This window comes from Protopterus annectens, chromosome 6.part0, assembly GCF_019279795.1.
Source record: "Protopterus annectens isolate FY-2018-M chromosome 6.part0, PAN1.0, whole genome shotgun sequence".
NCBI lineage: Eukaryota > Metazoa > Chordata > Ceratodontiformes > Protopteridae > Protopterus > Protopterus annectens.
Window position 1 is genome coordinate 740486255 of NC_056737.1, and position 16619 is coordinate 740502873.

The following is a 16619-nucleotide window of genomic DNA, read 5'->3' on the forward strand; positions in this document are numbered from 1 at the left end:
CTATATGCTTCAACAGATATATGACAAACAGGGCATTATATTCAATTATGAGTCTAGTAAGGGCAGAGTAGAGGGGGGATGGGTATAACTTCCTTGGACCAAAAGGATATTCTTTTGGTAATCTGATGGGCAAGCTAACAAAAATTTCTAACTACAGTTAATACGTAGTACTCGAAGGTTAGTTAATTTTCCATGAATACGTTTGTCTCTTATGACAGCAATAGTTTTGAAAAGTGTTGTCATTTATATGACAATGGAGGAATATTTGTTTCCTAAAAAGTATAATGCTACATTTTTTTAGAGCTGTGCTTTACTCTGTGGTCCAGACACAACACATTTGCCCCTTGAAGGATATGGATGTCATATGGACTGCTTACAATAAAGTTTGAAGTCAAGGGCAAACTTTGTCAAAGACCCTTGACATCGCAACATATAAACCAAAATGTAACAGTCCCAAAAAGAATCCCTTGTGGATGCAGAGTCTTTGAGGAAAGTGTGCCACTTATCATAATGGAATAATTTCTGTCAATTAATCAGTTCACTATCCAAAACATTATATACATATGAATAATCAGATGGGTTGGTTTAAGCCCAGGTAGGTAGTGTATACAGATTTGCCTTTATCTAGTGCCTCTGTGACTCTTTCAATGAAGCCACCAAGATTAAGTAGTTTTGCCTTTCACAGAGCCAGACTGCTTGGGATGAAAGGAATATAAGCTGCCAGTCTCCTTATTCATAAATTCAGTGGTGAAACATTCCATTAACTTACATACAAGGCTGGTAAGGCTAACCAGTTTATAGCAGCTCAGGTCAGTGGTTGAGCCATTGTTGTAGAAAGGGATCACCATAGTTGTTATCCAGGCTTTAAGAATATAACCATTATACTGGATGAAGTGAAGTAACTCTACAATGATGTCAGTGAGGTAGTGATTCCTACAAACAAGAAACCACCCTGGTGTGTCATCTGAATCCATAATACTTGTGTTCCTTGTTAAGGAAAAGAGATCTAATACTTGATATATGGCAAAAAAATAAGGGGTTGCTGACTATATGGTGTGGGAAGGAAAGCATGGAGGGGACAGGGAAAGACATTTGACTTAAATTCACTCAAATGTATACTTGAGATAACCTCAGAGGCTAAATGGGTGGTGCCATCTTGTATCAAACTAGTACATATGAGTGCTGTTCCTGAGATTCCTGATAAAAAATTAAGTATCTGTGACTATCTTTAGAGGCAGTAGTAATATTCAGCGGGTTCCTATCACATAGTCGAACTTTTACAAGTTCGAACCACATATGGTCGAGACCATAAGTTCGAATTTGTAAAAGTTCGAGCGTTTGAATGAAAATCACCATAAGCGGAAGTTTCCATTTTGTTCAATGTGGTGCGATCTAGGATTTGGTTATATTTAAGTAGCGGGGGGATGTGGGTTGTTTGTTTTTTTTTTTTTTTTTTGTCTGTAGTCGAAATTTTGTAACTTCGAACATAATGGTTTCACCATTAGGTGTTCAGCATTATGGAACTTTGACTATGTGATATAGACCCATATTCAGCTCATACTTTGCTTTGCCGGTTCTGATCTTTTGCTCAAGTTCCCTGTTTACTCTTCCAAGGGCAATTTTACAGTAGGGAGATATGAGATTATTTTTTAAAGCCAGGATTTTTTTTCTCTTATGCATTTTTTAATGTTGATTCCACAAAAGGGGTTTGTTTCTAATGTTGGAACTATGATAAACTATGATGAACTACGATAAACTGGGATAGAGGCCTCAATGCATGATTTAGGTGAGAGTAAAAATCAGCGGTAACCATGCATATTTAGCTATAGAGTCCTGATGTGGTGAGGTGCTTTAAATTTGGTAAGACTTGAATTTAGTGCCAGACATTTGCCTTAAATAGGTCTCTGAAGATAGTAGGGTTTAAAGACACCTTTGGCTGGGAGATTTGATCAGTGGGACATTAACTACAGGTGTGGTACATAACAGTGTCATATTTCTGAAAAACAGGTCTAGAAGATTTGTGACCCTAGTAGGAGATGGAATAAACTGATTCAGAGTAGGCGTTGGCAATATTCAGAAACCATTGTTCATATCTGTGGGATACAATAGCCAGTTCATGCATGGATAAGTTCAAGTCATCTAGAGTGATTGTCTTTGGTTCAGTGGTTAGAGACTTTAATTACGTTAGTCTTCATGGGCAGTGGGTGCCATGGTATGGATCTGGCCATGAAATGACAAGATATGTATGAATACTAGGTCTTTATATAGCTGAGTAGGCATGAGGTGATGACACTAGAAATAAAACCGACATCTCCCCACCAGAAGTACAGCCATTCTCATTACAGGATCTAAAGGAGTAGTTGACATTAAAACCAGGTTTACAAGGAGGTGTTATCACTACACTAGAACCATAGTCCTGTGATTACAAGGATCTCTGTTTTTAAAGGGTAAGAAGCACTCAAGCACAGGTAATGTTTTGTTTGGGTTTCTAGCACTGAGCAGTGTGTCATGTTAGTATAGGTACGATTTGAATTTGCTAGGTCTGCAGATATAGAAGACTAATTTGACCTAGAAAAGGCAATAAGGGGTCAGAAACAACTTCACCAATATGTGGAAGGTATATAAACACTGGTGCAGACCATCCCTAATAAAGCAAGTAGAATGGTCAGCCATCTCCCTGTAGGCTGACCCACATTAGATCTTTCTAGAATGACAACAGTAAATGACTCAATTGCTGAAATCAATTATCTTCTGTTTGTATTGTGGCAACATTCGTGGTGCTGAAGAAATAAGTGGGTTGTGAATGGGCATAAGGTAGTTGCTACACTGCCTCAAAGTACCTAGTGCTAAGGTAGTGACAGAAGAATTCAGCACAGACTGTACTCCCACAGTATGTAGTAGTCTGAAAGAAAGTAAAATTAGTTTAGAGTGGACTGGGTTACATGGCAGATGGATAGACAGTGTGTCACAAGTACTTTCTAATTACAAGTGGCAAAAGAGTCTATGGAGCGATTTCCCCTGCTTTTTTGGCGGGAAAACACAAATACCATTAAGGTTTTATGATTATAAACACGTGTTAACTGCAGACAATCTGTAAAAGAAAATGGTGAAAAGCACAGCTCAGAGCATGATAGTAGTAGAAGAAAAGACTAGTCTTTGGAGTACTTCTAAGAGGATGTTTTACCTTGGCACCCTTTGTTGCTATCTATTTTAGAGTGAGTTATCACTGTGCTATACATAGTACAAAATGGCACAGGTTTGTATATTTTATATATGGCTGCAGTCTGTTAACAGCAAATGTTCAGAAGACAGAACACTTGTTTCCTGGTGTTAAATAAAAGTAAGTGTTCTATCGGTATGTGTTTTAGTCTGCTGACTGCTTTCTATGGGAGATTATGTAGCAGCAGGTCAGGGAATTTGCGCTTACCCCATTGCTCTACTATCTCTGAGTAGGTACACAGAATTGGCTTAACCCCTGCAAAAAAATATGACTAACTTTTGTTCAATTACTGTTTTTGTGTTTTCAATAATTGCTGATATCATAGATACATATATACGCACACATACACACACACACGTATATATATATATATATATATATATATATATATATATATATATTATAGATGGATACATATATATACATATATATATATTTACACACACACACACACATATATATATATATATATATATATATATATATATATATATATATATGTGCGTGTGTGTATATTTGTATACATCAGATTATTGAGTGCTTGGAAAGTTGAACATATGATTTAAAACAGTGTTACTCAACCACAGGGCCGCAGCCCGGTACTAGGCCGTGGCATCAATTATACCGGGCAGCGAGCAGTTGAGAAACACTGGCTACAATTTCAGTGAATGAGATAGTGAGAGACTGTGTGAGAGTGTGTGTGTGTGTGTGTGTGTGTGTGTGTGTGTGTGTGTGTGTGTGTGTGTGTGTGAGAGAGAGAGAGATTGGAAGAGAGTGAGAACGATGTGTGAGTGAATGGATGTATTACTAAGAAGGTGGGTGTGTGACAGAGAGAGAGAGAGAGAGATCGTCAGTGAGTAAGAGTGAAGCTAGCTACAGGGGGGCACTTTTGGGACGGTTTACTAAACTTTTGGGAAAAAGCTGTTTTACTTTTGGGACAGTTTCTTCTTTAAGAACGGGACCATTCTTTCCGGTCTGGTCACATCATGTCAAGCACGCGCACACATCCTGCCCACCCATGCAATTTTAAATACAGCATTGATTTTGTTTTTCTTTTTTTCTACTGCTGTTGAGTTCAGTACGTTCCGTGTGTTTTGCTGCCAACAAGTGTTCCGTTCCAATTAAGTCGTGCATATACAGTGTTGAATGTTCTTACTGCTGCCAAGTTCAGTGTGTCTGAATTAAGTTCAGTGTAAATACAGCCAGTGTGCATTGATTTTTTCTTACTGCTGTCAAGGGGGGGGGGGTGTTGATTTGCTTATTGCTGCTGCCAAGAGTGTGTGTGTGTGTGTGTGTGTGTGTGTGTGTGTGTGTGTGTGTGTGTGTGTGTGTGTGTGTGTGTGTGTGTGTATGTGTGTGTGTGTATGTGTATGTGTGTGTGTGTGTGTGTGTGTGTGTGTGTGTGTGTGTGTGTGTGTGTGTGTGTGTGTGTGTGTAAAACATGCCCTAGTTAGGCATACCTGGTGGTTAGGGTTAATCAGGCTCATACCCTACCCATACCACCACTTGTGATTCAAGGAGATGAGTCCATAGCTCTCAACTGTCCAAATATTCACAGAATGTCTGGCTCATACTTTTGGTCTGTTCTTCTTAAAATTTGTGGTTTTCTGGCAAATCAGTGAGAGAGTTTCAGTCTTCCAATCTTTCAGGAAATGCATGGTAACACATTTTATTCTAGCAACTTTTTAAGATCATACAATTTTAAAATGTCTCCCTGGTATTGGGCCTTTTCATCCCCCCCAATAAATTTTGTCTTTTTCCAGATTTCTAGTGCTGCAAAGTTGAGAGATATAGTTGAGTGTCAAGTGGATTTTGCAAGGAGATGAGAGCTTCAGGGCAATAAAAGTTTAGTGCTGCTTATGTCAAGTCTGTTTGCATTGTTAGTAGCACAACATGTAGTATATGTGTTTTTGATGCAGAAGGCTGTAAGTTCTACTCCCACAGTATGTTGATGGATTGCTGATACTGTACTGTGTTGCACTTTTAAAGGGAGTGGATGCTGCAGTCCTGAGAATGTCCTCCTTTGGTGGAGATACCTAGTAATTATGAACCTGTTATCAGTTTGCCATCCATTCCCTATTGCAATATTACTAGCTTATCATTTTTAATGTAACACAGGCAATTTATTCTTCAAGGGCAACAGACGATTTATTTGTAGATAAAACAATGAAATATAAAGTTGTTTGCTAGCAGCAACCTCTTCATTAGTTACAGAATTCTTTAATGTGGAATTAACTGTCAACATGCTACGTTTTTACATTCAAATGTCAGTTAAGTTACTGTTGGAACTAGTGTTTAGAATTGAGAGATTCATACATTTAACGTTATTAGATTAGATACTTTGCATATATAAATATTTGGCCTATGTATGTGATAGTGTTTTGCTGACAATTTGACATCCTCCTGCTTTGGAAAGGTATTTATGAGTAAATTTGTTGGGACCGGGCCCTTGTCTTATAAAAAAAGAATTTACCGGGCCCCGGCCTCACAAAGGTTGAGAATAACTGATTTAAACCATACCAAAAACCATACCAACTTTCCAAAAACTCTACGTGGTACAGTGGGGATCAGGGAATTCGCCCTTAGCCCCACTGTAGTGCAGTTGGTATACATAACTTGAAAGGGGTGGGGGGGATTGCCCCCCTACAAAAATCACAGATTTTATTTATTTATTTATTAATTACAGTTTGATGACCGGGATAGTCCACTGGGCCTATAAGAGCCCATTTTCAGTGGACGGCCAGGGATAAAAGCTCCACATGATATAGACAATTTAAAAATAGTTATACAAAAGTAAATAAAGTAGTAGAACAGTGAAAAATACAGAGATAATATACAATTTGTTAAAAAAAAGTAATAACATTTCTAATCCTATGTAATGATTTACAAAAGTGAGATTCATGTAGTCTAAGCATATTAAAAGTGCAGGCATTTCAGATGAAAAAACATGTAAGTAAAACATTTATGTACAGATTAAAAAAAAACAAGCTTTTTTTTTTGGAAGTTAGAAATATGAGGAGAGGACAGAGAGAAGAAGGTGACGTGGGAGAGGTAAAACATGGTATATAGTGAGCAAAGGGAGTGTTGGGGGGAAGGTTATGAGGTATAGGGTAGGAGAGGAAGAAGAGGCAAAGGGTAAGAGAGCGCAGTGATAAAAGGTTGAGGTATACAGCGCATGGGAGATTGTGTTAAACAGTTTATGTGGTGGGGTACAAGAACATTTCCACTTTGAAAGGAGGTGAGACTGGAGAAGAGTCTTAAAGTTTGAGTGGCTCTGAGTATTTCAAAGGGTGGTAGGGAGAGAATTCCAGAGTTTAGCTAGGGGAGTAGGATAATAGTAGGTGGCCAGGGTGTCGATGAGCCTTATTTATGTTTAGAAGACTGAGTTTTTCTGATCTTAGAAAGCAGTTGGGAATGTAGGGGTTAAACAGGTGGACAGAGAAGGACAACTAGAAGGTTTGAATATTAGCTTGTGAGCAGTAGTAAGTCTAAGGAGTATGAGGTAGTTAGGAAGTTCAAGCCATTTCAGGGAGTAGAGAGAGAGAGACAGTGATGCAATGAGTTTCTGGAGTTGGTGGCAAATTTGGAGATTTTATTGTAAAAGGTTTCCAACTTGGCCTGTAAGCCTAGCTGTAGATTAGTGAATAGAGAGGCGCCGTACATAAGAGAGGGAAGAAGGTAAATAGAGGTAAGGGTGTGTCTGGTAGAGGGGGTAAGGTAATGATTGTATCTATGCAGGTGACCTAGTTTTTGGTGAGTTTTTTTTTTTTATATTAGTTTGGTTATGGATGTCAAATTTTAGATTTTCATCAATTATGACACTGAGCAGTTTGGTATGTGATACTATTTCTATGGGGCAGTTATTCTGAGCAGTCACTGTAAAAAAGAGTTTTTGTTTATATTGATGTTTTTGGATGGGGAGAAGATCATTAACTTTGTTTCATTGGCATTTAAGGCGAGGTGATTACTATGCATCCATGATTCGGTATTAGAGAAAGCTAATTGAGTTTTGAGAAGTAGGTCGGAGGGGGTGTCTGGTGTACAAATAATGGTTAAATCATCAGCATATTGAATTAGTGTGGCATCAGAGAGAGACTGGTGGAAGTTATTAATGAAGATGTTAAAGGGGGGGGTTGTAGGATGGAACCCTGGGGAACTCTGGTAGGGGTGTGCAGAAAGGAAGAGAGTGAGTTTTTCCATTTGACGGCTTGCTGTCTTTCAGAGAGGAAGCTGGTGAACCAGGTAATGATACGGGGAGAGAGGTTGAGAGAGGAGAGTTGGGATAATAGTAAGGGGTGAGAAATGGTATCAAAGGCTTTGGACAGGTCAAGGAACAGAGTAAAAACTATTTTGCCAGAGTCACGAGCAAGGCTTATGGAGTCTAGAAAGGAGAGGAGGGCAGTGATGGTACTATGCCCAGGACGGAAACCATGTTCTGTAGGACTTAGTAGGTTGTTTTGGGTCATATAGGACATCATTTGGGGTTAAATACATTTCTCCATGATTTTGATAGTGGATTTTGTTGTTTTTGCACTGTTCCAGTTTTCGGAAAGTCGATGATATGAGCTCAACTATATGACTTTCGACTTTCCAAACATCCAGTAATCTCATATATGTGTGTACTTGTGTGTGTGTGTGTGTGTGTGTGTGTGTGTGTGTGTGTGTGTGTGTGTGTGTGTGTGTGTGTGTTTGTCAGACACACACACACACACACTCTCTATGTGCATGTCTATCTGTAAAGATATGAGAAGGCAAAATGTACTATTCACTTCTTAATTCAATACATACATAATTTAGTACTACGTTTTCAGAGCATAATCTTTTGTCACATTTATTTTCGTTATATTCCCCCTTTACTTTGCTCTATACGACAATAAGTCAAACTTGGAAATAAAATGAATGCCCTAAAATGCAGCTTACCTGTAAGCTGTGTAGTACAGAAGAGATGCTGCAGCAGCCCCAAGCAAGCCACTGAGTAAATTCACACGATATGCAACAGATCCTAGTGGAAATGCTTTAATTGCCAGCGTAGCCAAAAGAGTAAACAAAGGATATCCAGGAGGGTGTGCCACCTGAGAAAAAATATACATACATATGTAAGTAAATCAAACTCTTGGAAATAACCACTTTGTTTAACAGCTTGTCTTAAGGCTTTTCAAAGTACACCACTGTAAATACTAAGCATTTCAAAAGAATTGCCAAAGCTGTTGCTTCACTTCCTCTGGGCAGGGACTGTGTAAAATATCAACAAGTATACAAACAAATTAACAGAAAAGTACACTGAGGCACTTGCAGCAGTCCTGCTAATACCCCCTTGATGATGTTAATCTCTGCACTTTGTGTTCTTTTGGGGATGGAGTTTTCAAGTGTAAAGGTACACTGAGGAGTATCACTCACTGATCATCTTGGAAGTATCAATACTTAAAAGTATTTGTAAGTACTGATGCCCCAGAAGAGGGGAAAAAAGAAGTTATGCACTCACCATAACATTCCATCTGCGTTGTCCATTTTCATTCTTCCTCAATAACTGGGTTTGGATCGGTGATTTTTACAGTTCATGGGTACTGGAAACTCAGACTCCTCCCTTACCCATAATGCTCTAGTCCCCTACCATACATCAGATCTTGTTTGCTCGCCTTATAGCCTCATAAAACATTAGAAACAACTATGAGAAACCAATACCTGGAGCTCAAAGGAAGGAGCACTGGTTCCCTTATTATCTTCTCGTTCTTCCAGAAGTCACAAATCAAAAGGAAAGAGGCTGGAGGGCTGGGAGTTGAAGAATGATGAAAATGGACAACACAGAATGTTATGGTGAGTACATTAACTTCTTTATCTGATGTTGTCAATTTTCATTCATTCCTCAACAACTGGGACCAAGTCCCCAGCTACTTGAATCCTGGGAAGCCTCTCAGGAAGGATATTTTTGATCACTGTTGAGCCAAAATCTGCTCTTCCCCTTGAGACCAGGTCCAATTTGTAATAAGTAACAAAGGTATGAGGATAGGGTGGTCACGGTGGTGCAACGGTTAGCGTTGCTGCCTCACAGCAAGAGGTTCTCCGGTTCGATCCTCGGCTGGGGTGCCTTCTGTGTGGAGTCTGTATGTCCTCCCTGTGGTCTCGTGGGTTTCCTCCGGGCACTCCGGTTTCCTCCCACATCCCAAAGACATGCCGTAGGTGGATTGGACACTCTAAATTGGCCCTAGGTGTGAGTGCATACATGTTTGTGCCTTCTGTGGAAAGTTGGGCGGCAGGCTGGCAACTCGACACCGTAAAACACCACTGCCAATCATGAGCGGACACCCCTAACCAGGAAAAGCCGAAAGAAGAAGAAGAAGAAGATTAGCCCACGTTGCAGACACACTGATATCCTCCATGGAAGACCTAGATAAAAACAATGATTAAGTTGCCATCGACTTGGCTGAATGGGCTCTCAAAGGTTTTGGCAAAGACAAACCCAATTTGTTATAGCAAAGGAGATGCAATCAGTTAACCATTTGGCTAAAGTTACATTCGCAAATGGCTTGCCCAATTTTGAATACACAAAAGAAACAAATAATTGATCTCTTTTTCTTAAATCTTTTGTTCTATGCAAATAGAAGCATAACAGTCTATGAACATCCAACAAATTTAACATGTATTTTCCTTTATTTGTGAAATTTAGAAAGAAAACTGGAAGATTAATAGACTATTTGATGTTGGATTCTGACACAACCTAAGAAAGAAGAGAAGGGTTGGTTTGTAGTGCTACCCTATCTCTATGAAATATTGAATAAGGAGACTTAGAAAACAAGGCTTGAAGTTGAGAGACTCGTTGAGCAGAAGTTATAGCTACCAAAAAAGTAGTTTTCCAGGTTAAAAATTTTAGTTCACATTTTGCTGACGGTTCAAAAAGAGATTGAGTCAAAGCTGTTAAAACTAAATTCAAATCCCATGGTGAAGTTAGACCTTTAAAAGGTGGTCTCAGAAGAAGGGTACCCCTTATAAAGGCTTTACAAACTCTTGAAGAAGCAAAGGTAAAATCATTAACCCTCCAATATGAAAGTTAGAAATGTCAGCTAGCTGTACTTTAATAGTCAAGGACCTAGCCCTTTGTTGAAAATCGTAGCCAAAAACTCGAGAACTTTATGTATTAGTGCTGAAAAAGGGTCAATGTATTTTTGTTGTGGCTAAAAAACAAATCTTTGCCATTTACTTCTGTAGATTTTCCTGGTGGAAGCTTTATGGGAAGATAAAAGAATGTGATGGAAAGGGGAGGAGAACCTGGGTTCTTTGGCTATCAGTGGAAGTAGAGAAACCATGCAGTCATTTTTAGACCTAAAATGTCTGTCGGGTGAGACGGGAGGTCTGGAGTTGGATCCAGAATCCAAGGAGGTTGAACTAGATGAGGCCAAAGAAACTGGAATCAAATTTGACAAGGCCAATAAAGAGTAATGAGGATGAATGTACTCTTCAATCGAGATGTTGTCTGGAGAAACTTGGGGATTAGAGGGGTTGGGGTTAGCAAACAAGAGACCAGGTGGTCAATCGTGGAGGACAGCATCTCTCAGTGACTCCCCTGGTGGGGGGATCAGGGCAGAGACCCTACTGCACTTGTTGTTGAGGGGAGATGTAAAGAAGTTGCAGTAAGGTTGGCCTCAGTGGTGGAATATCTTTTCCGTAACTCTCACGTTGAGAAACCACTCGTGAGGTAATAGAATGGACCTCCTCAACTTGTCTGCTACCATACTGAATTTCTCCAGAATGTGAGTTGCTATCAGAAATTGACTGGATGAGATTGCCTACTGCCACACATACAGAGCTTCTTGACACAAGGGGTAAGATCTGTTTCGTCCTTGTTTGTTGATGTACCACACTACTGACATATTGTCTGTCTGAATCGCAATGGTCAAAGAAGGGACAGAGTCTTGACAGGCCTGCAATTGCTAGCAGCACTACTCTAATTTCTAGGATATTGATATGCATATTGGCTTCTTCAAGGAACCAAGTGCCTTGGTCCATTTTTCCAAAGAAGTGCCCAACCCCACCCAACTTGGGAAGCATCTGTGGTCACTATGGCTTTGGACGGAGGAAGAATGAAGGGACAGCCTTCTAATACCTGATCTGATCAAATCCACCACAAGAGGTCATAGGTAGTAAACCATTCAGAATAAGCTTGTTTTTTCAATCAACCAATGCTCTCGGATAGAAAGCTTTACAAATATTTCACAAAAGTGTGCCAGGTCTAAACAATAAACACAGAAGTCATAAGCTTCAGACAGAGGGAGCTTATGCCCACCCCACGCTCCTTATTTTTTTTAAAGCCAGAAGGTTTTTCAGCCATCTTAAAAGAAACAAGGCAGAATAATACTAAAGGTTTTATTTATTTATTTGTTTGTTTATTTTAATAGAAAGAAACAAAGGGAAAGAAAGGATGAAAATGACCAACAATGGTAAAGAAGAAACTAATACAAGGGTAAAGGCAAAGTGGATAGCAAAATACCAACCATGGTAATAATAATAAATTTAAATTACACAAAGTCAAGTGTAGAATAAGAACGGGATTAACTTCTACAGATACTAAAGGATAAAGATAGAAATAATCAATTTGTTCACTTATCTAGCAAGAAACCAGTAAAGCTTGAGGGCTCACAGTGACCACATCTGTACGCGAAGGCAGCAAACAGGATCTGAGGTATGGTAGGGGACCAGCATTATGGGTAAAGGAGGAGCTTGATAGTTTCCAGTATCCACAAGCTGTAAAAAGCAGCCGAGTCGGATCCGAACCAATTGTTGAAGAATGAATGAAAATTGGCAATATCAAATCAGTTGTTTGCCAAATCTGGAAGGGGTGAAGAAAAAGGCCTTAGATCAGAGATGTTCTAAGTCAAACTGAGTCCTAATTTGGCTAAGGTAATAGTGCTTAAGCACTGCTTTGTCCTGTGTCGTCTGCTGCAGTGGTTCACTGTTATGCTGAGAAATCAAACTTTATTCCCAGAGGGCTTGGAAAGAAAAAGCCTTCATTATTATACTGACCATTTTACGATTTAGTCATCTCAGGAAGAAATGCAACGTGTTGATTTATGGTACCCATCAGGAAACGCAATATTAAAGGGTTTGGAATATTTATCAATTCAGTTTGTTTGCTTTGGCGTGTCTGGGTGCAGCTTGAATCATGTAAAAGTTACAGTTACCCAACATCTTGCATAGATGCTTATCAGATATATGAAATCATGTCTTTAACAACCTGATACTGGAACAACTCTGACTTCGAACTGTAAACCTCTACCTAAGGTTACCTTAACATCAGTTAACATTTTCTAAATGTGTATCTATTCATTTCATAAGGGTCACTTTACTCAGATGTTTGGCACCTCAAGATTATTGATGTCTATGCATTATATTAAGAGAGATTACCTTGTAACTATTATGTTGATCAGTCTCTCAACTTCAACATTTTTTATTTTAGTGTTGTATTTTTATTCTTTTTTATTATATAAAAAGTCTAAAGTACAATCCAAGGTTATCTTGACACTGATTTTTTTGTCTGTTTTAATTGAACATGGATTAATTAGTTGTAAATGTTTTATTTTGTTCTTGTCTTAGGAGAGTCTATGGTGCTAGGGATTCATTCTTATAACCAATATATATTCGTTTAACAATTGGAGCTATTTTAGTTACGTTTACAATTTGCAATCTATCTTTTCTGAACTTTTAACTTCATATGAGTTTACAGTGTTTATGAACTTTTAGTGCCCAGTGTTAGAAAATGTTTTAGCTTAACAGGTTTTAAATTCTTGGCAGCGATGCACTGATAGTATCTGTTTAAGTAGGTTGTGATAGCTTGACCAGCTGCCACTTAGGGTAAGGGTGACTTAGGAGAGGTAAAGATTAGTAAGATTAATATTTGTCCATTGATGAGAGCTCTTCTGTGTATTTAATTATCTTTATTTTTTCCTTTTTGCAGAAGTGTGGGCTTACCTCTTTCAATTCCTTCGAATGATAATTAGGTGGTTTTCTTAATACACAGTTGTGTGGTTAAATGACAATGGAAAGTCTGTCAGTTCAGATTAAATCTATAATGGAGGAGACTGTGAAGTTAAATGAAAATGGAAGGTCTGTCAGCTTAGATGAAATCTAAAATAAAGAAGGCTGTCAACTTAAGATATGTCTTTAGCTTTAGGGGAGGTATGAATTTTAGTGGAAGTTGCATCCTTAACTACTGGAGGATCCTACAATGCAATAAGTCATCACAATGTTCTTGAACAGGATTACTACATGCACTGAACAGAATTAAATTATGTTAAAAGACAGGAGGTAAACACAGTAATCAGGATTAGACAGGCTTTAGAGGTCAGACATCTTATTTGGGTGGTAAGTTAGTAGCAGAGAGGAGGGCTGTACTAGGCTACTAACTTTTATGTGACTGGGGCAGCAGTACATCTGGGAGTACTACAGGAGGGCTCTTGGCACTCCAGAAGTTAGTGTCCAAGGACTGTTGTGGCTGAGCCTAATGGTGAGACTCCTGGGGTGGGGGAAGAGGGGAATTAAATTAGTGATTTGGAATGCAGGAGGAAAACAAGTTATAAAAAATAATGTCTAAATATCAGTGTTACAGCAGACTAAATTATCCATGATGGATGTGACTAAACTAGCTTCTAGAGAAGACACTAAGTGACAACCGTCATGGAGGTAAGAAAAGAGGGATAGTGGTTGAAATATGAAAGAACTATGTTGGTAGGTGGTTAAAGGTGTCAAAAGCGGAGAAAGGCAGTGGATTCTACTGAAGATATTGATGGAGGGGAAGTACATGGTGTTAGGATGGTAATATGGGACAAATATGAATAAGAATGATACACTATAGCTTTTAAAGGCAAAAGTTATGGAACTTTGTAAAGATGTTAATAGACTACTTACCTGGAGAGGGACTATAATATGGCTTTAAACTTAGGATTAGATAGGCTATTAGGTGTGGGTGAACTTCATGGTAAATATTTGAAAATTATGAATGAGTGGTTTTATGGGAAGAAGGGCTGCAATATATTTGAAGAATAAAAGGGGGAATGGAGGTATGCTATGTTTCCTCAAAAGGTCCCCACCAGGTAGGAAAGTGAACTAAATTACATACTGACAGACAGGAAGAGCACATATACATTACTGAGATACAGAGTATAGGTTCATAGGTTGGTACTAGGCTATTGGCCTAGCCATAACAATTCCCTGGATATTTTTTCCCACAATATTTACTTCCCTGGACCCCTGTCTAGCAGGGCAACTGACGTGATCCCTGGGGTGAATTTCTTACCTCCCATCCAATAGTCAAGGTTCCTTTTGAAGAGGGCCAAGGAGGTGCTCTTGCTTGACATGTATGGGCAGTCTATTCCATATTATGGGGAGTCTCTGGGTCAGGAACCTATCCCTCCAGCATGTTTTGTTCATTGTGATGACAAGGTTTAGATCCCTGGAGCGTGTGGCTCTGAGGGATTGGGATTTCTTTAAGTGGAGCATGTCCAACAGCTCAGGGTTTGACATGGCCCTGTATGTTAAGCAGAGATCGCCTCCGAGTAGATGATATGCCACAGAGTATAGCTGGAGTTTTTTAGATGGTTGGCATAGGGCATCTGCTTTAGGCCTGTGATTCTTTTACTGAGGTATTTCTGCGGCCTTTCCAGCTGTTGCAGATGTCTTGTGAGATACATACAAAATGGGGTGTTGTACTCTATAATGGGTCTAATGAGGGATGAGTACAGTAGGACAATGACCTCCTTTTTTCTGGATGAAAAGCCCTGAGTGATGAGGTGTGCCACATAGAAGGATTTCCTGACTGTTGTGGCGATGTGGTTATTGAAGTTGAGACCACTGTCCACCTGTGTCCCTCTCATCACACTTTTAGTGTTTAGTGTACTGCCACCTATGTGGTAATTCATAGGTACATGTTTTTTCCCAAAGGGGATAACTATACATTTCTTGGCATTAAGCTTCAGCCCATGGCTCTGGCACCAAGCAGCTGTTTCTGTAAGGCCCTTTTGTAGAATATCCACATCATTTGGGGATTCAATAATGGCTCCCAGTTTGCAGTCATCTGAGAACTTTGTTAGCCAGAGTCCGTTAGTGTTGGCCTGTACTTCAGAGAAGTAGATGCCAAACAAGAGTGGTCCCAGGACTGAACCCTGAGGTACTCCACTTGTCACTTGTCTAGAGCTGGATTTGGAGTCGGCTACTTTTACAGTCTGGGCTCTGTCAGTAAGCCAGTTGGCAACCCATCGAGTGACTTAGGGATTTATGCCCAGCTTAGTAAGTTTATCTATGATTCCAGAGTGGGGTATGGTGTCTAAGGCCTTGGCAAGGTCCAGATAGGCTGTGTGGACCACCTTACCCTTGTCCACAGCTCTGGAGATTGATTCAAAGAAGTCAATCAGGTTCAGGAGACAAGATCGGCCATTCACAAACCCAAACTGGGTAGCGTCCAGTGTTTGAAAGTTGCCAATGTCTTTGTTTATAAGTTCCAAGATAATGCGTTCCATGCCCTTGCAGATCAAGCTTGTCAGACTGATGGGACAGTAGTTCCCCGGATCCAAGGTGGATCCCCCCTTGTGGAGTGGGATAACTGTAGCTGTGCGCCACTCAGTGGGCACAAAGCCTGAGGTGAGGCTATGATTAAACATGACACTTAGGTGAGGTGCCAGTTCATTTTGTAGTTCATGTAGTACACAGCCCGGGATGCAGTCTGGTCCCATGGATGCTGTATTCTTAGCTTTGGAGAGTGCGGTTTCTACTTGTGTGGCTGTGATTACCGAAATTTGGCAATCTTTTGGCATTGAGATGGGCCCTTTAGGGGGGGTGAGTGGGAGGTGAAGTTTGCACTAAATCGATCTGCCAGTATAAAGGCAATATCCTTGGGATCAGTATATTTAATGCCATTCTGTTGTAGCTCAGAGCAGATCTGAGCATTGCCATTTAGATTTTTGACATAACTATAGAATGCCTTGTGGTTGTCTTTGGAATCTTTGGCAATTTTATTTTCGTAACTAGCTTTGGAGGATTCTATGAGGGATCTCAGCTTCTTGCTGAGGCTAGTAAGGGAGTTTTTTGCATCCTGGGATTTTCTTCTTTTCTGCAGCAGTTTCTTCCTTCTATTGTATAGTTTGTTTATGGCAGGAGACCACCAGACTGGCTTCCTTTTTTTGGAGGAGAGTGTCTTGGTTCTATTTGGAATGACACGATTCATGCAAGAGTGGATGTGCTTGTACAGTGCCTTAGTGTAGGATTCAGCAGTCGAACTTTCAGCTCCCATCTGCATGGGTGTCATGAAGTTTGTCACTTCTGACTTGAGTAGCATGAAGTTGGCTTTGGAGAAGTTTTTTACGGAGGTTTCCATACTGGGGGTGGGGGTGGGATGTGGATGCCAAGGGTGACTTGC

The 16619-nt window shown here is 39.8% G+C and overlaps 1 protein-coding gene across 2 annotated transcripts in view; it reads right to left on the reverse strand.

Annotated features, from left to right (window-relative positions):
• The window catches only part of TMEM260 (transmembrane protein 260), a 1312140-nt gene that overhangs the window by 1023505 nt on the left and 272016 nt on the right, over window positions 1–16619 (reverse strand). For both annotated transcript variants that reach the window (XM_044074429.1, XM_044074428.1), the window contains exon 3: window positions 8141–8292. In XM_044074429.1, coding sequence (XP_043930364.1) covers window positions 8141–8292 — 152 coding nt within the window. The remainder of the gene's footprint in view (window positions 1–8140; window positions 8293–16619) is intronic.